The sequence below is a fragment of the Ambystoma mexicanum genome, chromosome 11 (genome assembly GCF_040938575.1).
Source record: "Ambystoma mexicanum isolate Mex_15411 chromosome 11, UKY_AmexF1_1, whole genome shotgun sequence".
NCBI classification, from domain to species: Eukaryota; Metazoa; Chordata; class Amphibia; order Caudata; family Ambystomatidae; genus Ambystoma; species Ambystoma mexicanum.
The window spans coordinates 1,442,167,999-1,442,193,959 of record NC_090934.1 but is presented as its reverse complement, the minus strand read 5'-3'; the positions used below and the strand labels follow the sequence as shown (position 1 = coordinate 1,442,193,959).

The window sequence follows — 25,961 nt, the reverse complement described above, 5'->3', positions numbered from 1 at the left end:
CACAGCGACTCTAAGTAATGCGTGCCCTCTGTGTGGTCTGGCCAATTAAACCCATGCGCGAAAGACATCTACCCGCCTCCCACCGGCAACAGCCTCCATCCCCACTCGCTCCACACTCACGCACTTGCTCCTGTCAGAACAAAACCCGTGGCAACCTCCGAAGGGAAAACCACAGGCGACCAGTGTTAGGTTTCCAGGCCAGATGATTGGATGATGCCTTCATGGAGTATGAATCCCACCGAACAGCGTTAGAAATGCGCGTGCTCTGGCGGTATCTGCACCTCGCTGACCCCTGCACTTGCCTGCACTTGATTGCGCAATTTACTGGGTGCTTAGCATCCATAATCCCGGCTCAAGTGCCCTCGCTCGCCACCCGCGCGCTGCTCTCTTTGCCATACTGACTCCAGACGCTAGAGAGGAGAGGTCCTACTGCCTGCACGCCAGGTGCATGCTTCTCTCAACCCTCACGCCCCCGCCCCCAATCTAGCATTTCCACACGGTTGGAGCTGCGGTCCTGATGTATCGCTTCAAGTTGAGAATGTGGTTGGACACCGCTTCTGTATATTGTGTTGAATTGTGCAATGTGCATGCTGGTTTGCACGGCGTATATTCCAGTCGAGTTTCACAGGAAAGGCGAGGAACGCCCCTAAACACCTTGAATTGCTGCCATGTGTTTCAATGAAGAGCGCTCAAAATACAGAATGGGTTTTGTGGGGCGCCCAACTCCGCTCCCCCACTCCCTCGCCCCCCCCCCCCCCGTTCGCCATTCGTCCTTTGTTCCACGCTGCGAGGTACATATATAGAAGTGCCCGTTCACAATATGCACTCCTGTCTTCCTAATGCTTGCCCCCTTGTGGAATGGGCGGGTGGGGGGTGATATTTGACGCCAGTGTCTGCCAGCCGCGGTAGCCGTCGGTTCCACGCAGCTCTCCTGGGGGTGGCGTGGCATTGCCTCTCGCTGTCGGGCAAAGTTTGGGAAAGAAAGGCGTTCGGGAAGAAGAGGAGGGAAGGCGGGGGAGGGAGGGCGAGAGAGGGCTATGCCTGCACTCCGCGCTCTGGATCCGTTCTGCCCACACCTCTCCCGCTCCCTGTCTGTGTGTGGAGGCTGCGCCGCCGTGCCCGCTTGGAGATAAGGTGGCAGGGGGCTTCGCTGTCCGCCGCCCCAGGGCGCCAGGCGGGAGCTGAGCTCGGCGAGGGGGAGCGGGCGGGCGGGCGCCGCGCAGTTGCGGCAGTTTCTGAAGGGAGAGGAGCGGGCGCCTCGGCTCCTTTGTTGGCCGCCCCAGCTCGCCGCGAGCCATGCATCTGGAGGCCCGGAGCTGGATGCTGGGCGCCGCCGCGCTGCTGGCCGTCTTTCTCCTGTTCGCGGACATCTCGCAGCTGGCAGAGGAAGTTGGGTAAATATCTCAGCCCCGTGCGTGCCTCTCTCGCCGGACGGGCGGCTCTGCCTCCTAGCTGGAGAGGGTGGCTGCAAGGAGGGGTTCTTTGTCTCGGCTTTGCACGGGGAGGAGGAGAACGCAAGTTCTTTGACTGCATGCTTTTGAGTTTTAAACCACAGTCATGTGGGGGCGCCGTGTAAACTGGTGGTGGTGTGAGATATGTGGTTGCACGCATGGCACAGCCCCCAGTTGTCCCCTGTTATTCGACACACTGCTGTCCTGATTTTTAAACTCAAAACGGTCCATTTAAAATGTAAGTTTCTGTCCTGCCTCAGAAATCCGTCCAGTTCCGTGCACTTCCACTGTCATCCAGTCGCCTATTTTGCACCAAAGACACCCGTCTTGCTGTCAACTTTCCACCGTGTGATGAGAAGCACCTTTGGGTTTAATGAGAGGAGACATTGCGTGGCTTTGAACAGGGGCTGAGAAACTGGCGGCATCACACTCAGCCCCAGACAAAGAACTGCCCAATTTTCTGCCAAGAACTCCCCGGGAAAGGCCCTTTCAAGACACCATTTCACTTTTGTGTGGGCTGCCCTAAACACCGCATATGGTGTCCCATTGAAAGTGGCTTGGCACTTTTGCGTGCACACGCTCCTGGCAGCTGTACTCTGCCCCTGGTCTCTCGTCCTTTGCCATCATCTCATCGTCCACTGACGTGCTACAGTAACACCCCCCTCTTGCTCCTGTATTTGTTTCTTTTTGGCGGGGTCCTTCATTTTATGTGTGTCTCCTGCTCTCACACAAACCTCGTATTTTGGACGGTGTTCTGCTCCCTCGCCCCCACCCCAAAGCATTGTCCCGATCACAGAGTCAGGCGCGCCAGCGATGAAGAGTGTGGACCCCGTGTTCTATGGTTTCCAGAGTTGTCTGTGTGGTTTCAGTGCCATTGTGTTTTCTGCGCAGTTGGGTTTGGCCCTCTGGTCGGCATCATATTGTCCTGTTCTCTTATGGGAAGGGTTCAATCCCGTTCTCTTAAGGGAAAGGTTTCAAAGCCTGCAGGCAGCCACATGAGGGGTGGGGCTTGAACGCCTTGTTAAGATATGATAGGTTATATATAACGTGCCTAATGCCCAGAGATTTCTAAGAGTGGACCCGGGGATCGAACCTGTGGTGCTCCGTGTGCCTTGCTTCCAATCCGTGCACGTTGCCCCTGAGATATCCTCCCGAGACACATGTATTTTGGGAGGTTATGTTGAAGGATTTTTATACCACGCACTATCACCACCTGCGTGGTGGCTCCTTGGCGCTCTGGTGGATCTGTAAAGCAAGAGGGTTGGGTATTGGGGTAAGTTAGCAGGACTGAGTGGTACCCAAACAACGCCCCCTCTCCGCTGCCACACAAAAACATGTTTTGAAATGTTCTTTTCAATTTTTCAATATATTTTCATGCACCCAGGTATTATTATTTTCGGAACAGTAAGTCATTAACAATTACTTGAGAATTATGAAAAAGGAAATCAAACATTAACGCTAAGAGGATGCCAAAATATCAGGCGTTGCTCTTTACAACATCAATTTACATTATTCTAGTAAGCCTCCAAAGAGGCGCCAAGGATATGTTTGTAGGAGCTGATCCCATTGAAAAGAACAGAGGTGAATGACTTTTCGTTGGATGATAAGGGTTTGCTGGCAGGTCGATCGTTTGAAGTCTGTGAGCCTCATTAGGAGGCAGGCGGCCACGTAATGAACAGTGCCGCTACGGGACCATAATGCCGTTCATTATGGGCTGCCCTATTACGAGGACTGCTGCAAGACCCGCTAAGGAACACCTGGTCAGACCAGGCATCCTTAGCGGGTCCCGCTAGAAGTCCAGGATGCTAACAACGGGCCCGTCATTAACGGGCCCGTTGTTAGCATCCTCCCCATTCCCATTGATCCCTATGGGGCTCAAATGGGAATGGGGATTCATTTTTACCGGGTCCCAGAAAAAAGCAATTACCGGGTCCGCCAAGGTCGGCATGACCCGGTTATTGCTCTTTTCTGGGACCCGGTAAAAAATCATTACCGGCGGCATAAGGGCACGGCTACTGCCAGGGTCGTAACGAGCCCCTGTGGGTACTACCGGCTAATTTTGAGGGATGCCGCGATTCCACTCTGGGGGACTCACTCCAACTCAGGATGAGTTGAGAGGCTTGAAAGTCTGTGCAAGTCTGGTGCACTCTGTGTGGTCTGGCAGCCTACAGATCATCGATGCTATGCTGAAGCACTTACGTATAGTGGAATGCTCCTCATCTAGAACTGAAGAGTGCAACTGCACACTACTCTACAATTCCATGTACATTCACAGTGACAGTCCTCTGTGCAACGGTTTGCCCCAACATTTGCGGAAAGATTTAAATGGTTTTCTTCTTCTCTGCATCAAGAAATCCCATTGACGGCGTAACCCGAAAGTTCAATGCTATCAGCAGCTGTGAAGTGTATGTACAAGAGTATTGAAGAGCCGTCCAAGAGTGTCGAAGAGTGTCAAAGAGCAATCTAGCAGCATTGGTCTGTTCCCTTGTAGACTATGGCCCTCATTCCGAGTTTGGAGGTAGACATGGCGCTATTTGCGCCATGACTACCTCCAATACTGGTACCGAGTCCGCCCTGGTTCAATGGGGACTTACCGGTGTAGTCCGACCTTTGCGGGACCGGTAAGTCCCCATTGAAAAATCCATTCCCCATTGCGATTTGAGCCCCCACAGGGCTCAATGGGAAGGCGCTAATAACGGTACCGCAAATTGTGGTATCGTTATTAGCTCTGAAGTCCCTTAACGGGCCCCGTCTATAATGCCTGGTAAAACCAGGCGTTAAGGAAGGGACCGGCTAAGGGACCTCGGAATAGGGCGCAAAGGGATTACCGGCACCGGTGTCCTTACCGGTGCCCAGTATCCCTTTGTGACAAACTCGGAATGAGGCCCTCTGACTTGGATGCCACAGGTTTTGGGGCTGGCAAGGCCATGTAACCCTCTCACCCCGATTGGATGTTGAACCTGTCAACTGGTAGATGTTTGCATACAGTATTATGTGTATTGCCTTTGATGGAAACACCATTGAATGATTGTACTCACTGGTTTGTGGTATTAGTAGATGATTCAGGCCATATGGTGTTCAAGAGCTAGGTGATCGGCCCATCTCTACTTCGGCTGGTAGTCTCCATTGTAATTATCATGAGCTGATGATAGTAATTAGTGTTGGTTGCTTTGAAATCCCAAATTAAAAGGCTTTTGCAGTCTCCGTCCGGACAACCAAAGTGCTGTTTATCCAAGGGCATCCCTCTTAATTTGGGATTTTGGAAGATGTTAGGGGAAATAAGAGCTTGAGCTGGTGTATTTATACATTTGTATACAGTAGCGGTAGATGTTAGTCCAGTATGGCCAAAGAAGATATTGGAAGGTATGGACAGACTTATTGGCTCTGTAATACACCCCGTGCTTAAGAGTTGTAAAGATTCAATGGTTTATTGAGACCGTCTCTGAATGGCGTATGTCTTTCAACAAGAAAGTGCATAAGAGACAGAAAGACAAGGATTTCATAGTTCCAGCTAGCTCATGTTTTTCCAATTTGACCCTTCATTTCAAGGAATGACTCTTTGAATTTGATTTGGGAAGTTGTCTACTGCATTCCAGCTTGTTTTTATTTTAGTTTACATTGTCGAAGGTGGACTAGGTCCCCTCTTTCCCAAATAGCTTAAAGGTGGACTTCTTCAAAGTAAGCAACGTGTTTCAACACATTGTTCGCAGAGTGTGCATTACATATGCAATATGCTCTGCTGGCTATCTCACAGTATTTCAGGCTCCAGAGATATCAACCTAATGAAGGTGGACACCAGGTTATATCAATCTGCCCTTAATTGTGCACATATTATCAAGAAGGCACACCACACCCCAGACTAATGTCTGTCTATTATGACTGACCCATACTAGTTTGTCCCAAGACAGTGCAGCACCCTGAATGCTTGACTCACTACCCAACCTGCTAACCTTAACTCTCATTAGTACCCGGCGAGGGTCAACCAGAATGTAACCAATATTCTGATTGGCCCTCACCAGGGCTTTACCCGACCGGGAATCCCTTGGCCGGGATTCCTTTCCTTTGTTCCTGGCGTGGGGCGTGGCATCCCCTCAGCCAATGAGGAGGCTCGAAACAGGGCAATCCCCGCTCCAAGCCTCCACACGGCTGGAGGCAGCCATCATCCCCTGCCAGGGATTCAGATAAGTTTTTCTTTCTTCCTCTCCCTCCCCTACAAACAATCCCCTCCCTGCCCTCCCAAACCCACATACCTTATTTTTTCTCCTTTTTCGGGATCGAACGCACTGGGAACACTTCTGTCCCCAGCGCTTCCACTCCTGATGGCTGAATTGGAAAGGGAAAACAGACTCCGTTTTCCCTTTCCCACCCGCCATTTAGTTGATTTTTTTTTTTCTCAACCGAAACGCTGCAGCATTTCGGAACAGAAAAAATGCTATTAGTACCCCGGTCTTGCGGGCCAGGGTACTAATACCAATAAGCCCCTCGCTGCAGGGGCATTACCGAGTCAGGTAATGCCCCAGGGCCTTCATTAAGGCCCTGCTTGGCTAAGGCCTATAACTATTAGCCCGGGGCATTACCTGACTCAGTAATGCCCCCGCGGCTCAGGGCTTATTGCTTAAATGTATATCTTCTTGCTGAGAACTAGTATCCAGCCATAGCACACAGTGCAAGAACACAGCTGCCTGGACACACTACAGATGCACACCAAACTGCACGCACATCAGCTCCACACTGCACCCATCCAGCCAGAAATGATCCTGAGTAATGGACTGTTGTCATAGCATAGGAGGGTGGGGGTATTTTTTAGCATTATGCATCACCTAAACCTCACGTACCTAGAAGCTTTCAAGCGCACAGAAGCCACGTTTTTCCAATCTGCTTGCATTAACACATCAGCACTCATATATCACTCCTCCCTCTTTCCGGAGTAACTCTCACTACGCATCTACATGCAGTACTCCGCGCCATTAGATTGCTGAAAAATAGCACACACTGTGCTCGAGAAGACCCACTTACACTGCAATGTATGGCAATGAAAGGAATTGTCAATATGCATTCCCTTGTAAAGCCATTAGCAATTACACCATCCACAGTGTGAGGATATTTTCTGCTGAAGTGAAAACCTCACTTGCTTAAACTGAATACGTTTGTCAGAGCAAAATGACTGATGCCCAACGTCTTTTTTGTCAAATGTATTTTAAAACTCTTTTGCTTTCTGTGAAGTGTCACCACTTTTTATAAACTAGGACTAATTGCAACATTACTTACACTTCTATAGAGCACTAAATTCCCAATAGGCCCAGCTTCAAACCATTGCTACTATCAGCGTTCTAGTTCAATTGAATAGTTCTTGTATGTATGTATGTATGTATGTATGTATGTATGTATGTATGTATGTATTTATTTATTTATTTATTTATTTATTTCATTTGTAAAGCGCACAAAGAACCCGTATTCTGAGACAGGCGTATAATTTACCTTATTAATATCATTTTTTTTCTATAGTACATCTTGACAGATTTCTCCAGCCTCTAAGCGCTGTAACTATAGCTGTTATAACCCAATGTAATGATTCTTCATTCCATATTAACTTATAGGGCTCAACGAAAACAAAACCCTAATTCTAGCCAAACCTTATTTGGGGGTGTCATTTACCTTCTAGTCTCTGCTTGCAATAGGTTGTCTCATTATAGCAATGCTTTCCTACCAGTGCTTAATTTGTGGGGGTGTGTCTGAGCCGTGGCACGTATTGTCTCAGACTCAAATTGATTGTGAAGTAATGATAACCAGAGCATCCACCAACCCCAACGAGCAGTTGCCAGCTGTAGTTTAATCACCAATGTGTCGACACAGTGGGGGGCAGCTGTGGGGGGTAGCAGCAATGGTGGGGAACTGTGCGTCTGCAGTGTCATAAGCGTGCTAGAAAATATTTGGGCCCTCTCACTTATTTTCTTGCAAATTAAGCACAGATTCCTACGGGCTTCTTAAAGCTCTTTCCCCATGTGTTAACACTGCCCAGCTGAACTAGGTTAAATGTGATGACCTCAGAAGGGTTAAAGGCAGAGTAGATGGATCGGGAGCTAACCCAGTGACCCCAGGTTATACACATATCCATGCAGCAAGCACAGAAGCCCGACAATACAAACTACAGCTTCCAGTTATTCATTCCCTATTAATTCCTGCTGATCAAACTAAATTGCAAATTTTTAACCATTGGCACCAGTGGCGTAACACAAAATGTAGGGGGCCCCCTGCAAGCCCTGCTGAGGCGGCCACGCCTGCAGGGCATGGACAGCATGGGGCCCCCTGCAGTGCGGGGGTTGTGGCGGCCCCCGTTACGCCAGTGACTTGCACCAATGATTTCATTTTACTTGGCATCCTTATGGGAGAGGCAAATAATATGCCAGGTTGCAACATCTTCACTATTTTACTGCAACCGCCCAATTCCTGGTGGTTCAAACGATCGCAAATGACCCCATGCACCTTTTCCTCTCGACTCCCACAAGTAAGGACGCCATCTTATGAAATGGTAAAAAAAGATGGCAGACCTGCACCATTGTATCATCTTAATCATCCTACACCCGTGATATCTTAACTGCACAGATAGGTAAGCATTATATACGTTCCTCCGATTACTTAATCATACTCTTCATTAGGACTGTGCAAACTCCCCCAAAAGTGTCACTGAATCCAAAAGTTAGGTGACACACGAAATTTCATGCAATAATTTTTGGGGATCATTCTATCCACCCTCACCAGCACGCTGCTTCCCGTTCCCGCGCACAACAACATCCCAGGAAGGTTCCATGTGTTAATATCCCCGCAAAAATATCGCCATACAAAAATATCGCCATACAAAAATATCACCATATTTTTGCAGCGATATTAAGGCATGGAACCTGCGGGAGACACCCCGCAAAGCTTGTATAATTTTAAAAGGAGCTTGGGGCACCCCTGGGACCCCCGCTCCCAAAAAACCCTAATATAATCCCCACTAAAAATATTGCCTGTGGCCGTTCCCGACGACCATATATACATCGATATTTTTGGTGGGGATAATATTACCTGATAGCCCCAGCAGAAATTGATTACACCGGTTTTATATTTTCAGAACAAAGGTGCCAGAAAGAGAAAAAAGTTTAAAATGTCCCAATGGCATAGGGTTACATCTGCTAGGCCCTAATAAAGCAGCAGGACATGTTTCAGGACCCTCTGAGGGGTGGCAATAGCCTGCCCACCATTGCTGGCTGATCTTGAACCTTTGTGGATGAATCTCCAGAAAAGTTCCAAATGTCCATGGGACTCAAACCACCAAACATGTGTATAGTTTTAAATGTTTCTAAGGATGAGGGAGCCAAAGAACTCATGGGTAGAGCTGAGCTAGAGGCAAGCAATGGGCCCTGCCTTGTCTCTAAAAACCAAAAGTAAGCTGAGACTGCCAAAGACGTATTGAGTCACTTGAAGCCTTGAAACACCTGTGTATAGGCACGTTATAAATGCCATATCATATCACATCACACCTTGTAGTCTGCCTCCACACCCTCAAACACAAACCGCATGCCTATGGTTCTGACTGAGCACCCCCAACAAAGACCCACCACTCGTCATTCTCCTCCCAGTCCCTCACAACACACATCCTTATTGGCATCACAATTTTGGAAGATACGGCACAGTAAAATTAAAGATTTGTTAAGTATCACACACTTTCTGTAAAATGGGATTTGATTCCATAGGCACTTGACCAGATATCTGCTCATCTCTAGCTGAAGTAAACGTGTATTAATGTACAGTTTTTAGGAGATAAAATAATGCTGTGCTTTATAAAGATGACTTAAAAGTACTGAAATCACAACAAAAACAACATGACAAATATACAACTTACATTAAGCAAAAAGAGTGATTATGGCTTTATTTTAACCTTCCCATAATAAAAACAGTTGTTCAATGCCAAAGTCATACATACATACATACATACATACATACATACATACATACATACATACATACATAAATCTAGGGCAGAATTGGTACTTCATCCAACGAAGTTCCCTGTGGGCCAATGTAGAGAACCCCACCTCTACGTTGGCCCACAGTGAACCTCATCCAGATGAAGTACCAATTCTCCCCTAGAGTTTTGTTTTCATCATCCAAAAGAGATCTTGACTTGCAGCAGAATGCAAAGTGATGTCGGCCTAAACAATCCCCTGTGTTTTGCAACTGTACTTTCAAGACTTAGACACCCAACAACAAAACTACTACTTGTAGTCATTGTTTCACACAGACTTGGAGCTGGCTTTTGTACATAAAAGGTTGAAACCCCGGGAGCTATCCTCAGCCTTTGAGCAGGCACAAATGGGAGCAACAGGCAGCCCCCGCATGTCCTGTCTGCTGGGAAACTGAAGTCAAAAACGAAAGGCCTGCGTGGAAAAGGGTAGCCTCAGGCCTAGGCACGCATCTGCCTTGCCCAATAGCAGTGTGACTTTCCCTCCATCATTCACAAACGAGGTAGAGCATCAAGAACCCATCGACACTGCCCATAGCCCGTGGGAGGGTGAGATAAAATGTCCTGGTAGACTCCTTATACTGTAAAAGAAAATGCCCCAGGCATCCCCTCTGGCCCACCAAGCAGCATAGGGTATCATCGATTAAACTGTTCTATGAGGAGAGTGACATGGCTCATAAGTGACATTGTAGGTTAGCACACGATATGTAAGTGGGCCGTTTTGTACAGTAGACATTTAAAAACTCCACTTCAAAGTGTGCCCAATTGCAGCAGCCAGAGCTGGTCTGACCCTTTTAAGCAGAGTGATCTGGCCAAGTTGACATAGATTTCTCGAGTGAGGAAGCCAGGTTTTCTGGTTGCAAAATGTGCAATTGGGCAGATTTCAGACCACACGTGCTCTCATTACATCTTTAGTTTTACACCATCATGCAATTCCTGGCAAAAGGTTAACAACAATGACTATGTGCAATGATATGATTGCCTGCAGTATCACTTTAATTCCCTCTGTGGATGAAACTGAGGATGAGGTGATGCTTAGCTCAGCTCTAGTTGGGCTCTTCTTTTATAGAGGCACTCGAGCCAATCCAGAGCCAGGGATTTGTCTCTAACCAGGCACGAGCCGGCTCTGGGTCCCCATTCCAAGTTTTGTTCGAACTGGTTCGCCCACTCCTAGCCTTCATTATAGTTTCTTTTTTCATCTGCATTCCTTTGTGAATTTCATGAGCAGTCACACCTTTGTTTTGTTCCTGCTTTCCTTTCTACGCGGGTGAGTGTGCAAAACCACTGCTATGGGCCTCATTGCGACCCAGGCGGTAAGTTACCGCCTGGGTCGTACCTTTACCACCATGGCGTAAACTACGTTTACGCCATGGTGGTTGGCGGACTTACCGCCCCATTCCGAGGTTGGCGGGGCGGTAAGTCCCCAATCCCCATTTACCCTTCCCCATTCCCATTTTTGCCCCATAGGGCATAATGGGAGTGGGGAAGGCGTTAATTACGCCACCGTAAATTACGGTGGCATAATTAACCCTTAGCACCATGGATTTTAACACCTGCAGGTGTTAAAACCTCCATGGCGCTAAGGGACCTCGGAATCAGGCGGTAAGGGTCGGCGCTGTTTACGCCGCCGTAAACCCCTTACCGCCTGAGTCGTATGTCTTTATATCTCCTGCTTTTCTTCTAAGTATGCATACAGCTCTGTCCCGTTGTCCCGGCAGTTACTCCAACATTTTACCAAAGGTAACTCCATGAGAGGAAGCTCAGAGCTACATCTCTCTGAAGGGAGAGTGTCCTCCATCGTCCCATTACTTGGGGGCACAAGTAATGGGACGATGGAGGACAGGAGCTTTCTAATGAAGATCACCCATTACTTCTGACCATTTTTCATCATCTCAGTTCTTAATAATCTTGAAGAAAGAGTAAAGCAGTGTCCCAGATATCTGACCTTGAGCAAACAATCATGAGGGAGAATTATTTTACTGTAGCATCCATTAATGCATCAAGGACAACATTAAAAGCAAACCATAAAGATATAGGGCATCATTCCGAGTTGGGCGGTAATTCAGCAGTAAATCCACCCAATTAATGCCAAAATCTGTTACCGTTGCTGCCTTTGGTCCTGTGGGTTTACCATGGGATTGCAAGTGGTGGTCGAGCAGTGTTAGTCAACATTTTTGGAGTTCATAGGACTCCATGGGGATTTTGGACACAGCCCTTTCACCAAAAGAATTTACCTACAGCACGATTTGGCATTTTAGTAAAAACAGCAGCATTTCTGCTACCACCAAATAAAGTGGCGGCAATGAAGTTATCGCTGCTTTGTCACCCTAGGCGAAACTCAGAATGAGCCCTATAGTGGCAAAATCTTTAATACCGAATTCAGAAACAGAGATCTTCCTTACCTTTCAACTTAGAACACAGTGGCAATGGGCCTCATTAACCGGTCCGGTATGCTACCGGCATCCTTGTTACCGGACCGGCACACTGCAAGTTCTGTGAGCGGCTTCCGTTCTGCCCGTCAGGTCGGACCTTGCGGGTATAACGGTACCCAGTCATAGACTTTGACGGTAGCACCAGCACAATTATAAAGGGAGCCAGTGCTACCGTCTTCCCCATTTCCATTCGAGTTCTATTGGACTCACATGGGAAGGTGGAGTAATTTCTTCCAGCGCCCGGCAATGGGGAATTACCGGGACCGCCGGGGCTGTAATGCCCCACTAATTCCCCATTGCCAGGCACTGGAAAAAACATGACTCTGGCGGCAGTCGTGCCGTTTCTACCGGCACGGCTACCGCCGGGTTCATAATGAGGCCCGATATATTTGGAAAAGCCTGGCTATGGGATCGCCGGAAAATGCAGCTCTTAATGCAAATGAACTCACTTTAGCATGTGAGTGGATTGTGTAACAATCGCATGGCCGATGTGAAAGAATGGCAGTGGACTTGGTCTAAAAGATAGGCAAGTTTACCGATCAATATGTCAGAAAGGAAACATAAGTGAGGATTCCAGTCAGGGAAGGACACCGAGCTGGCCTAAGCACCGAGCTAAATAAATACCACCAGACTGATGATTGTATCAAAAGGCTGAAGGGGACCTCAGCCAAGGGTACAAGGGAGGAGGCTGAAGAACTAGTAGACACAAAGGGAGAACCCAAGGAGGGAAAAAAGGAACTCAGAAGCAGGTCCAGTTAAATCTAATCTCATAACACAATGGGAAGCGTAAGGATCCCTCTTCGAACGTTCACCCTCAGCGATGACAAAATGCCTCAGTCGTTGCCCACAGGCCCAAAAGAGTTTGCCTGCAAAACCTCCAACTGGATCGTGTTCTGAAAACAATGAAGGGTATAAAAAGACAACTTCAGATCTTAAGGAACGGAGCCTCTTAGGAGCACAGGATGTCCGGAGAGATGGCCAACGGTGAGCATGTGTACAAGGTGGAGAGGCAGCCAAGTTCAGCGCCATTAGAGAGTAACCTGTTATGAAGATACCACCTAAATACCTGCAGTGTAACTTTCATGTTGACAAAACGTCGACATTTTGTTTGCCATTTTATTTATTATTTAGTATTATAACTGAGCAAATCTTGAACATCAAGCTGCCGTTTGACACTTTTACTTGCATTCTGAATTATCACACATCTCCATAAAGTACATTCTAGCATATGACTAAAAAATACAATCCAAATGCAAAGCAACGCAAAACCTTTGCTATATTGTCTGCTTACTAACCTGGAATTTACGATTACACATTATATGAATCGTCATATTCTGTCCAAGCAGCCCGACATTTTGTTACAAGCACATTAATATTCCACCCTCGGCGAGCCTTTTCATCACATTTTCTAGCCAATTTTGTTATTTTACTTTTAGCTTCAGTTTGATCTCCACATGCTCAACCAGTTTAAGGGCGTCACACACCTCTGTGCAAAATAGAAACATGATGGTCTAAAGGGCTTTTGCGCAAGTGAATCGTTGTGCAGTATTCACAACAGAGTGCAAAATCTCAAAACAAAACCTGCCAGTGCAGCATCTGATGTCATTTCTTCCCTAGCTCGCAGCTGGAGGGGTGTGGTGGAGCGGCCCAAAGGATTCAAAGCCTCTGTGGTGGTAGCTTCAAGCTTCGCAGTATCTCAGTTGGAGTTCGACTCCCATTTCGCGTGTGTGGTTTCTCTCAGACTCCTCATCATTATCAGCACCCCTGTAGGCACTGTTTAGCATTCCTAGAACCCCTCTCAGTCTATAGGTGCCTTTCAGGGTTCGGCGTGTCCTTCCCAGGCTGGGGGTGCACTTACAGGATTCTCAGTGGCATTTTCAGTCTCCCACGCTTCTCAGGGTCCTCGGTGCCCTTCTAATGCTCTACACGTGTTAAGAACTGTCGCATAGCCGACATTCATTGACAAAGAGCCCTGAAATGGGGCTACATTTACCCATGCTGTCATTAACCAATGTGTACACGTGCTTTCTAAAATAAGCAAGTAAGGACCGAACCAACCTATATATTGTTACAATTATTTTCCTTGATGGGGTAGGGTTCAGGGACTACTGGAAGTTAGTTTCCTTGATGGGGTAGGGTTCAGGTACTACTGGAAGTTAGTTGCCTTGATGGGGGTAGGGTTCAGGGACTACTGGAAGTTAGTTGCCTTGATGGGGTAGGGTTCAGGGACTACTGGAAATTATTTTCCTTGATGGGGTAGGGTTGGGGTAGGGTTCAGGGACTACTGGAAGTTATTTTCCTTGATGGGGTAGGGTTGGGGTAGGGTTCAGGGACTACTGGAAGTTATTTTCCTTGATGGGGTAGGGTTCAGGGACTACTGGAAGTTATTTTCCTTGATGGGGTAGGGTTCAGGTACTACTGGAAGTTAGTTGCCTTGATGGGGTAGGGTTCAGGGACTACTGGAAGTTATTTTCCTTGATGGGGTAGGGTTGGGGTAGAGTTCAGGGACTACTGGAAGTTATTTTCCTTGATGGGGTAGGGTTGGGGTAGGGTTCAGGGACTAATGGAAGTTATTTTCCTTGATGGGGTAGGGTTCAGGGACTACTGGAAGTTATTTTCCTTGATGGGGTAGGGTTCAGGGACTACTGGAAGTTAGTTTCCTTGATGGGGTAGGGTTCAGGTAATACTGGAAGTTAGTTGCCTTGATGGGGTAGGGTTCAGGGACTACTGGAAGTTAGTTTCCTTGATGGGGTAGGGTTCAGGGACTACTGGGCAAAAGCAAGTGTCTTTTGATGGAGTAAAGTGTTCCAACACACAGTTCTCCCAGTTCTCTGTAAGTCCAAGGCAGGAAGTCTTCTGGCAAATCCATACAGTAACTAGCGAGTGTACAGTGCCAAGTTTTAAGGGGTTACCAGGCCCTGTTCTTCACAGTTCTTGACATCTATTCTCCTTAGTTCTTAGTCTCTGGGTTTAAGGGTTCCCGCATCCTGCATCCCACAGTTCTAGGGGTCTTTTCTCCTTGAATTTCAGGCCAGGTGTTAGCTCTGCATTCGAGCCTGCGGGTGGATTCTGGAGGATTGGAGCCACAAGGTAACAGGAAGCGTCTCTAAACCAGGTGCTTCCTATGTGACTCCCTGCCCCCTCTCTCTCTAGGCTCTACTCTTCTATCCACCTGTCCAATCTACTTCTTGTCCCCTGTGTCTTCCCTCACGTCTTGCTTCCACAAAGCTTTGCACAAGGTTGTCTCTTTTCCTGGAAGTACCCTTGTTTTTCTTAGATACCACTACCTTCCCTTTAATGAAATCCTACTCCACCCCCTGCCCTCCACTACTGTGCTCCTAATCCTTCACTGGTCCTCAATTTCACCTCTCTAGCTCTTCTACTGCCTTCTTCTCTAATGGTCATCCACTTCACCTCTTCATTTATTTCTACTCTAACCATTAAGATTCACATTTCACGTGTACCTCTCTCATCTTTTTTGACCCTTTGGCCTCTCTCATCCTACTGGGTGCTTGATGAAACCTGTCTCGTCCTTACCCCAGCCTCCTGTTGCGTGCTCTTCCAAGGCTCCAGTGGATGTCCTCCAGCCTTATCGCTACAGCTTCCTCCCTTCATCTTTTCTACCATCTCAAATTAGCTCTTCCTTCTAAGTCCACCACCTACTGACTGAGCACACAGGATATATAGGGCTGTATCCCCTCCTTCCAGCCTCCCTCTGGTTTAATGGAACTCATGTGTGGGAAAGGTGGTGGGGATTTGCTGCTCTGGGAACGGCGTAGAGCCCTTGTGTGGACTTGGAATTGGCTTGTACCTCTCCCCGGGTAGTCCTCTGCCTGACAATCCTTGGCCCTACCTTCCTTCCTGCCTATGAAATAAAGGAACATGGGTGTGCAGGTTTGGTATAGGGAACTTGAGAGCTGTAATATCCTGGACCTGGGTGGGTCCCTAATGTCTGCAAGGCCAAAACTTCAAGAACTTCATCCGTTCTATTGGCATCATTCTTAACGGCCTCTTTCGCTTTATTTTGCAGGAATAGGGAATGGCTAACTTTCTCTGTAGTACCCTTCTCTAGCCATGGATCCACAGTTCCTTTGGGGAGATAAAGGAGCAGCTTCTGCAAACCCCAGCAGGGGAGCCAAGTGCACAGGCACTGCCGGCGCTGCCAGCTCCACAGAAATGCTTCTCTCCGATTATCTTAAAGAGGCCGCGGTTCTATGGTTACACTGTGATGAGCTCCTGCCTTTTGCATGTGGCCTGGTAGCATCAGCCGGGGGCTCTGACCAATGCCACCCATGGATCCGGCATCACATCACTTATGGAGGGACTCGGCCCTGTTGCGGACACCCATGATGCATCAATCCGATAACGGACGGATTTTGCCACAGGGTTCTTAATGCCTACCACAGGTATTGCACTTTTTCAGGGTTCTTAGAACACCCCTCATTCTCTGGGTGTTTTTACAGTTCTCATCGCAGTTCTCCAGCTGTAGGTTCTTTTTTGAGGATTGCCAGCACCACTTTCAGCCTCAATGTGATTTTTAAGGCCCTCAATGCCCCTCACAGGTTCAGGGATTTCCAACTCCAGGCCTTGAGGCCGGATCCATGCTGGGTTTTCTGGATACCCTTCATTAATATTTATGGGATAAATTTGCATACAATGATTTTAAATGTATGCACATTTATCCTCATATATATTAATGAGGGATATCCTGAAAACCCGTCAAGATTCCAGCCCTGGAGGCCCGGTGTTGGACAACCTTGTGAAGCTTTTCAGCATACGCATTCTCCATCTCGGGCTCTAAATGCATTTATGGATTCTCAACTCCCCTCTCATATTCCGTTCATTTCCAGGGCTCCCGGACAGTTCCTCGTGCACCAATATCCACATGTAGCATCCAGGCACTGAAAGTCATGGACAGTCTGTATCAGCCTCTCCATGCATTAGGTTATTGATGCTTCCAACTCCTGAGCCAGCCAACCCATGTCTTATTTCCGCCTTGCTCCTATACGCCACCTCCCGACCCACTATTGGCTGGGCTTTCCAGCTCTGCCCTTTTCCCATCCTCCTCTGCTCTCTGGATAATGTCACATGACTAGAAATGTCCAGTAACATAAACCCGGTTTGACCACTTGTGGTTTGTCGTTCTGTGTGTTTTGTTGAAGTGACCATGTGAAGTAGTTACTTGGTTGGGTAAAAGATAGCCGAAACAACCTATTTGTAAGGTAACTCACCATTATTTTCTCTGAGAAAGGGGGGATGTGTCACATAGAACTATCACTATTTTAACATCTCCTGTGTGTAAGGAGCGGTGAAGCTATAGCTCCTTTTTTCTTGTTATCTTCTTTGTTGACTCTGTATCTCGTTCTTGCTTTTGGCTTTCTCTGGAATCTCAGATTTCTGATATACTGCACTGATTAAAAAAGGATATCGTTGGGGTATCAATCCCTTAATTATGGAGGTATTTCCCCCCTAGCTGAACACCTATGAAGCATCGTAGAATGCTAACATGTTTCAGTTTGCTGGTGCATTCTTTCCAGGATTGGTATATTTCTCATAGAGGTTTGTTCTGCTTCTGCTGGTTCTCAAATAGTTTTTAAAATAAGACATTGATAAATCCACACCAGCAATAACAGGGTGAGGAAACCTCGGCATTGCAGCATGCTTCCAAGGGATGGTCTTGTAAAGACTGGTAGGGGGTGGTCTGTACTTCTGCTCTCTATATGGTAGAGGGGAGGCACAGAGGACCCCAGCCTAGATTCTCTATTCGGTAGCTATGGTCGAGCAATCAAGGCCTAGCTTCTCAGGAGGTGATGCAGGCTGGTTCTTAAGTACAGTGTAGTCCCCAAGCCCCCACAAAGGAATGTCCACACACTGTATTGGTTAGAACACAGTCTTTATATAATCAATATTCAAGGTTATGTACACTTATCATAATAACTCACTTTGTACTTAGGAAAATCAACAATGGCAAATATATACAATTCTAAAGTGGTACCACCCTTTGTATTAGATCTCATTAAAGTGCATCAACAATACTGTAACAATATCACACAGATCAATAGAGTGAAACCAGCAATAGAGAGAGGAGAGAAAATAAGATGGTTGAGCAATAGGCAGAATACTGGCCCCTATCACTAGACACAGTTCTGTGTGGAGATCCCCCCACCTGGGCAACCTGTAAAATAAAGATATAGCACAAGCCCAGTCCATATATTGTTCTGCAAGTCTTATTCCCTCCTATAATGTTTTTACCCCCCCAATGTACCTGGTGGAGTCGAGTTCTTCGAAGAGGCGTCGACATATCCTTCTTGAGCGACCCCCTTTCAAGCGGGAGTCACGGATCGTCGAGAGGCGTCGAGAAGCGTCGAGGAACTCGGCGTTCGGCGGCGGGGAATCGACGGCCCTTCTTGAATGCCTTCCCTTTCAAGCGGGAGACACTGGGCGTCGAACGTCTGTCGAGGAACTCGGCGTTCGGCGTCGGGGAATCGACGGCCCTTCTTGAATGCCTTCCCTTTCAAGCGGGAGACACGGGGCGTCGAACGTCCGACAACAAACAGGGTAGAACGGCGTCGATGAGGCGGCAGCTTCGATTCAAGCGGTGCTCGTCAGACAGAGGCGTGCGGGGCACCTCGATGACAATTGTTCTGGACTGCAAAGATTGTGAAAACGGGGGCCCAGCAAGGGCGTCGAGTCGTTCGAGTCTTTGTGGTCTTCGGGTGGCGGGAAACCCACCGGCAGGGTTCTCGTCGGCGCGTTGGTCGTCCTCGACTTTCTCCGGCAGGATAAAGCGGTCGACGGTGCGGACGAGGGAGTCCTTCGATTCAAATGTTCTTAGGCAAGGAGCAGACGGCTCCGGTCGTCGGCGGCACGGTGTCAAGTGGTTCCCACGGCTGGGCAACACAACTTCGACGGGCCTCCAGCGGTTACACAGACCTGCGAACCCTGGTGGACAGCAATGGACTTCGACGGCGGCGATGTCCGGTTGCTTCACTTCGATCTCCTCGGCGGTCCCGTCTAGGGTCTGACTTCCAGGGCGCTTCGGCGAAGATGTAGCGGTGCTCGATGATCCCTTGGAGCACGGGAAGAGGGCGCCTTACCAGGTCCTCTCTCGGGTCAGTCATCGACGAATTCGGCAGCTTTCAGATCGGTCGAAGCAAGTGCAACAGCAAGTCTTCTTCTTCCAGCTGGACGTCGAGGATCAGCAGTTCCAGTTACTCTTAGAGTGGAGACTCAGCTTCTGAACGCTTCTGAACAATTACCAGTGGTGAGAAGTCCCCAGATATACTATTCTGTCTCTCATCCACACTGCTGGCACACACTCAGCAGCCAATCATACAGAAGGGCATTCATGCAGTCAGTCAGCCAATCAGGCACACAGTGCATTCAGGCCTCACTCCTCCCTTTCAGACACTCACAACAAGGAATGTGGATTGGGACAAGTACCCAGCCATTCAACACTACACACTGCATTCCGGCCAGTTTCGGGCAGGGCTGTCTCAGTCTTTGTCTCTCATGCCAGAAACCAGACAACCACAACAAGGAGTGTACATTGGTCACACACTCCATTCACCCAGGTCCCACCCACAGGAGGTACCTACAACATACAGTCACTGGGAAGGCTCCAGTCAGTCTAGCTGGGCCTTCACAACAACACCATATATGGAACTTCCACCCAACAGCCAGTCAGGGGGAAGGGACAGAGTCAGGGCTTCCCAGGACTTTGGGAAAACAAGGTAACATGCAATAGAAAGCAAGAGGCCACAGGGGCCATCTTGTTTCCTATCAGGAATCAACTGATCCCAATGGCAGGGCCTGGGTATCCCAAAATAGAGGACACCCAGAGCACCTGTTAAATTCAGCATGGAGCTGCCACCAGCCCATACCCTGCTCTGTGGGCCACCCACAGGTGCCCAAAAACATACACTAGGGGCACAGGGTTGTACCCCTACCCATGGGTGCCATAAGGGTATCCCATGGGTCTGTTCACCAAACCAAAAGAGAGAGCTGCACTGCCAGGAGTCCCACATGGACTACTGGGCAGAAAACACGACAGAACACACAATAAAAAGCAGTAAAGGACAAGGATTCAGAGGCCCTGTCCCTCTGATGCATTTCCAGCATCACAGTCGCCCCCCCAGACTGAGGTGGAGGGTGTCTAATCTCCCACGGGATAGACACCCTCATCCAGACGGTCAACATACCTTCTGGAAAGGCCATCAGCATTATCGTGACTCTTCCCTGGTCTGTGCTCTATGGTGAAGTCTAGCCCTTGCAGGCTAATGGACCACCTGAGCAATTTCGGATTCTCACCCTTCACCTGCATAAGCCACTTCAGGGGCTTATGATCTGTTTGGACCTTGAAGGTAGACCCCGTAAGGTAGGGCCTAAAACGCCTAAGGCTCCAAACTATGCTAAAACACTCCTTTTCAACAGTAGCCCACCTAAGTTCTCTACCCTTGAGTTGTCTACTGATGAATATGATAGGATGTTCTCTCCCTTTGTCATCTAACTGGGACAAGACAGCTCCAATTCCGGTGTCGCAGGCATCCGTCTGGACGATAAAGGGTCGGCTGTAGTCAGGCGCACACAACACAGGTGCCCTACAGAGACTTTCTTTCAAGCCATCAAAGGCCCTCTGACAGTCTTCGGTCCAATTAACCTTCCTAGGCTGTTTGGGTGAAGTTAGAGCTGTCAGGGGTGCAGCTATGGTTCCATAGTCTGCCATGAAATTGCGATAGTACCCAGTGAGGCCCAAAAAGGCTCTCACCTGGGTTTGAGTAGTGGGAGTCTCCCAGTTCTGTACATCCTGTACTTTACTGGAGAGAGGTTGGATTTGACCCCCTCCTACCTCATGACCAAGATAGGTAACTTTCCCCTAAGCTGTCTGGCACTTGGTGGCCTTGATAGTGAGGTTAGCCCTTTTCAAGGCCTGCAACACCTTATCCAGATGTGTCAAATGCTCTTCCCAGGTGGAACTGTAGACGGCAATGTCGTCTAAGTAAGCCACACAAAAGGCTTCCAGCCCACTGAGCGCAGGTGTTGAGAAGGCCGTCTTTTCCTTGGCATGGTCCGTCAGAGCTATTTGCCAATACCCTGAGGTAAGGTCAAAGGTGCTCACAAATTTGGCAGCACCTATGGTGTCCACGAGCTCATCAGCCCTGGGCAATGGGTAAGGGTCAGTTTTGGTGACGGCATTGACTCCTCGGTAGTCCACACAGAACCTCCAATCCTTGGTACCCACCTGGGAACTTGCCTTGGGGACAAGGACCACTGGACTGGACCAGGGACTGGTTGAGGGTTCAATAACACCCAGATCCAACATCTTGGCGACCTCAGCCTGGATGTGGTTCTTGACGGTATCTGACATACGGTAGCACCTGCTTTTGACAGGCACACTGTCACCAGTGTCAATTTCATGCCTACACCATGGTGTAAGGCCTGGCGTCAGTGAAAACAGAGAGGCATACCGTTGGAGCAAAGCCCTGCAGGCCCTCTGTTGCTCTGTTGTCAAATCCGGAGAGAGATGTACTCCCTCCACTGAGCCATCCTGAGGGTTGCTATGCAGCAAATCAGGAAGGGGCTCACTCTCATCCTCTTCTTGCCCTGAAGCTAGCAAGAGACATGAGACTTCTGCTCGCCGGTGGAAAGGCTTGAGCCTGTTGACATGGAATACCTGAGGGGCTACCCCAGAGGCTCCCATGTCAACCAGATAATTGACTTCGCCCATCTTGGAGATGATCCTGAAGGGTCCAGTCCACTTGTCTGCCAAAGCTCTAGGCTTTGTAGGCTCCATCACAAGGATTTCCTGTCCCGGAGTCCAATCCACTTGCGAGGCTTTAAGGTCATGCCAGTACTTATTCAATTCCTGGCTGGCCTTGAGATTTGCTGTTGCCTGACCCATCATCTGTGTCATCCTCCGTCTGAGGCCTAACACATAGTCCCCCACTTGTTTGGCGGGACCTGGAGGGGTGGCTTCCAAGCCTTCTCTGATCAAGGCGAGGGGCCCCCTCACGGGATGTCCAAAGAGTAACTCAAAGGGGCTGAAACCAACACCCTCTTGAGGTACCTCTCTGTAAGCAAACAGCAGGCATGGCAGGAGGAGATCCCATTTCCTCCTTAGGGGTTCTTCCAAAGCCCCTAGCATGCCCTTGAGAGTTTTATTAAATCTCTCAACCAGACCATTGGTCTGGGGGTGGTAAGAGGTGGAGAACTTGTAGGTTACCCCGCACTCTTTCCACATGGTTTTCATGTAACTAGACATGAAGTTGGATCCTCTGTCAGAGACAACCTCCTTGGGGAATCCAACACGGGTGAAAATGTCCAGGAGAGCCTGGTAACCACCTTGGCAGTAACAGTCCGAAGGGGTATTGCCTCAGTGTACCTGGTGGCATGATCTACCAAGACCAGGATGAACCGATGTCCACCTGAAGTGGGAGGGTCAAGGGGACCAACGATGTCGATGCCCACCCTCTCAAATGGTGTGCCAACCACTGGCAATGGCTGCAGTGGGGCAATGACACTGCCTCCAGTCTTGCCAGACAACTGACAAGTTGGGCAGGTCCTGCAGTGGGACTCCACCTCTACTCCCATCCGTGGCCAGTAGAAATGGGCAGAGAGCCTCTGCTTAGTCTTCTTGGTCCCAAGATGACCAGCCAAGGGCACCTCATGTGCCAACTGCAGTAGGAAAGGCCTGTAAACCTGGGGTACCACCAACCTCTTGAGGGCACCAGGTTCAGGCTTAGTGGGCTCACTAACAAGGAGCTCACCCTCCCAATAAATCCGGAATGTCCTAGGCACTTCTCCTTGTGCCTGGGACAGGGCCTGTTTCCTCAGTCCCTCGAGAGAGTGGCACTCTCTCTGTCCCTTACAGAAGTCTGCCCGGGAGGGTCCCCCTTCAGCTAACAAGCATTGAAGGTCGGGATGATCCTCCGGGTTGAGAACCTCTCCCACAGGAGAGTCTTCTGTCTCTTCTCCCACAGGAGTTGAGTTTGGGTTTTCCACTGGACCCAGCCCGTCCGGAGCATGGATCTCAATGGGTGCTGTCGGAACAGCAGGAAGAGAAGGTGTTCCCTCCACAGAGGTGGCCTTCTTGGTCTTCCTTCTTCTTGCCTTAGGCCTCGCCTTTGGCTCGGGTACCTGACTCACAGCCAGACCCGGTGTCACCTGTGACCTAGTGACTGCAGCAGCAGTCATGGGAAGACCATCCGAGATCAACCCTAACTCTACTAGATCATTTCCTAACAGAATGTTAGCAGGGACATTGTCCTGAACCAGGACAGGAAGCTTTGCTGTCTTGTCTCCAATCATGAGTGTGACTAAGGCTACAGGCGATAATTTGGGAGGCCCACCAGCTAACCTGGTGGTTCTCAGAGGAGCACCTACATAGTCCTCTGGCTTGAGCAGGGTCCTGTCCACCACTGTCATGCTTGCCCCAGTGTCTCTCAAACCAGTAGAAGGCTGGCCATTCAAGAGGACACTTCTCAAAAACCTACGGGTGTTCTGTGGGATAGTCGCCAGTACTTCTGCATACTGGTCCCAGGCCCCAAGGGACACTAAGGAAATCTCTACCGGAGCACCAAATGTGATCCCGGTAGAGGAGGGGAGGACAGTGGCCTCCACCTCAGACACGGGGTAAGGGTAGGTCAGGCTGACAGCCCGTACTCCAAGTGCCTTACCTTTACACTTGGAGTCACCCCTTCTGTGATCCAGAGCCCCACAGTCCCAACAAGTGCCAGGAGTGCGGGGTACGGTACGGGAACCACTGGGAGCCTGCTTTGCAGCAGGTGGACCACTACTCTTATTCCCACCCACAGATGACTTATCCCCACTAGATTTTTGGGTCTTGGGAGAGGAAGGTTTAGGTTTACCCGACTGTGACTGCTTGTGGGACTCCTCAGCTTTCTGAGAGGCCCCCTTTTCTTTGTCCTTGTCCTTCCCACTGGAGTCCTTAGGGGACACCCGGTGGGAGACCCACTTGTCAGCCAACCTAGCCAGCTTAAAGGGGTCCAAAATGTTCTGGTCAGCCACATACTGACGCAGCTCTGGTGAACAGGCTTCAGAAAAATGCTCAAAAAACAAGAGGTGGGACAATTCAACAAAAGTCTTAACCTTGTATCCATCAATCCACCCCATCATGTTCATGTGCGCAGCACTCACCCAGTCAACCCAAGACACATTCTCTCTTTTCTTAAAATCCCTGAACCTTTTAAGGTATTGGATAGGTGTCTTGCCAAACTTGGCAATCAAAGCAGACTTCATACACTCATACTGACCCCTTTCTTCCACCCTCAGCTTCAGAATACAGTCATATCCAGTTTGAGGCACTCTGCTTAACAAACACTTAGCCCAATCTCTTTTATCAACATCATGAATCGCACAAGCCATTTCAAACGCTTCAATCCATTGGAGGATATCTGAACCCTCCACAAATACACCAACCAAATCTTTCATAAACTTGGTGGCTGGGGACCTGACACTCTCACTGGTTTTAGCTGAAGTCTCCACTCTAGCTTTCTCTAGCTGGATTCTCTGACATTCAGTGTCCTGGCTCTTGAGTTCAAGGTCCTTATTTCTGAGTTCAAGATCCCTATTCTTGAGCTCCACTTGTTGAGCCAACTCCTCTTTCTTAAGTTCAGCATCTATTTCCAACTTGCGGTATTCAAAGGCCACTTTCATCCTTAATAACTCAAGCTCCAAGGAATTGCTGGGGTTTGGAACAGAGGCAGCAGGAATGGCGGCATTCCCAGAAACAGATTCAGCAGAAACCCCAGGGGCAGAGTCCTCATTGGTTGCATTCCCCCCCTCATCAAGAGTTTCACCATCAGTCTGGTAGTCCACCAGGGCAGCTATCAGCTCAGCCCTTGACTTATCCACAAAGTCTAACTCCCTGGCTTCACAAGCACTCTGGAGAGCCTCCAAGCTCATCCGAGTCAATTTGCCATTTGCAATAGACTCCATTGTTTGTAATGCAGTTATCTTGTACACAACTAAACCTTAATTTAATAAAGTGCAGATATTTTGTAAGTGGAACGGTTATACACTGATTCTTAAAACCATAAGCATCCCACCGTTGCCACCAGTGTAAAGACTGGTAGGGGGTGGTCTGTACTTCTGCTCTTTATATGGTAGAGGGGAGGCACAGAGGACCCCAGCCTAGATTCTCTATTCGGTAGCTATGGTCGAGCAATCAAGGCCTAGCTTCTCAGGAGGTGATGCAGGCTGGTTCTTAAGTACAGTGTAGTCCCCAAGCCCCCACAAAGGAATGTCCACACACTGTATTGGTTAGAACACAGTCTTTATATAATCAATATTCAAGGTTATGTACACGTATCATAATAACTCACTTTGTACTTAGGAAAATCAACAATGGCAAATATATACAATTCTAAAGTGGTACCACCCTTTGTATTAGATCTCATTAAAGTGCATCAACAATACTGTAACAATGTCACACAGATCAATAGAGTGAAACCAGCAATAGAGAGAGGAGGGAAAATAAGATGGTTGAGCAATAGGCAGAATACTGGCCCCTATCACTAGACACAGTTCTGTGTGGAGATCCCCCCACCTGGGCAACCTGTAAAATAAAGATATAGCACAAGCCCAGTCCATATATTGTTCTGCAAGTCTTATTCCCTCCTATAATGTTTTTACCCCCCCAATGTACCTGGTGGAGTCGAGTTCTTCGAAGAGGCGTCGACAGATCCTTCTTGAGCGACCCCCTTTCAAGCGGGAGTCACGGATCGTCGAGAGGCGTCGAGAAGCGTCGAGGAACTCGGCGTTCGGCGGCGGGGAATCGACGGCCCTTCTTGAATGCCTTCCCTTTCAAGCGGGAGACACGGGGCGTCGAACGTCCGTCGAGGAACTCGGCGTTCGGCGTCGGGGAATCGACGGCTCTTCTTGAATGCCTTCCCTTTCAAGCGGGAGACACGGGGCGTCGAACGTCCGACAACAAACAGGGTAGAACGGCGTCGATGAGGCGGCAGCTTCGATCCAAGCGGTGCTCGTCAGACAGAGGCGTGCGGGGCACCTCGATGACAATTGTTCTGGACTGCAAAGATTGTGAAGACGGGGGCC

The 25,961-nt window shown here is 48.9% G+C and overlaps 1 protein-coding gene across 1 annotated transcript in view; it reads left to right on the top strand.

Annotated features, from left to right (window-relative positions):
- The first annotated feature begins 882 nt into the window (after window positions 1-882).
- The window catches only part of ST8SIA2 (ST8 alpha-N-acetyl-neuraminide alpha-2,8-sialyltransferase 2), a 430,955-nt gene continuing 405,876 nt past the window's right edge, over window positions 883-25,961 (top strand). The window contains exon 1 of the mRNA XM_069625076.1: window positions 883-1,394. Coding sequence (XP_069481177.1) covers window positions 1,297-1,394 — 98 coding nt within the window. The 5' untranslated portion in view covers window positions 883-1,296. The remainder of the gene's footprint in view (window positions 1,395-25,961) is intronic.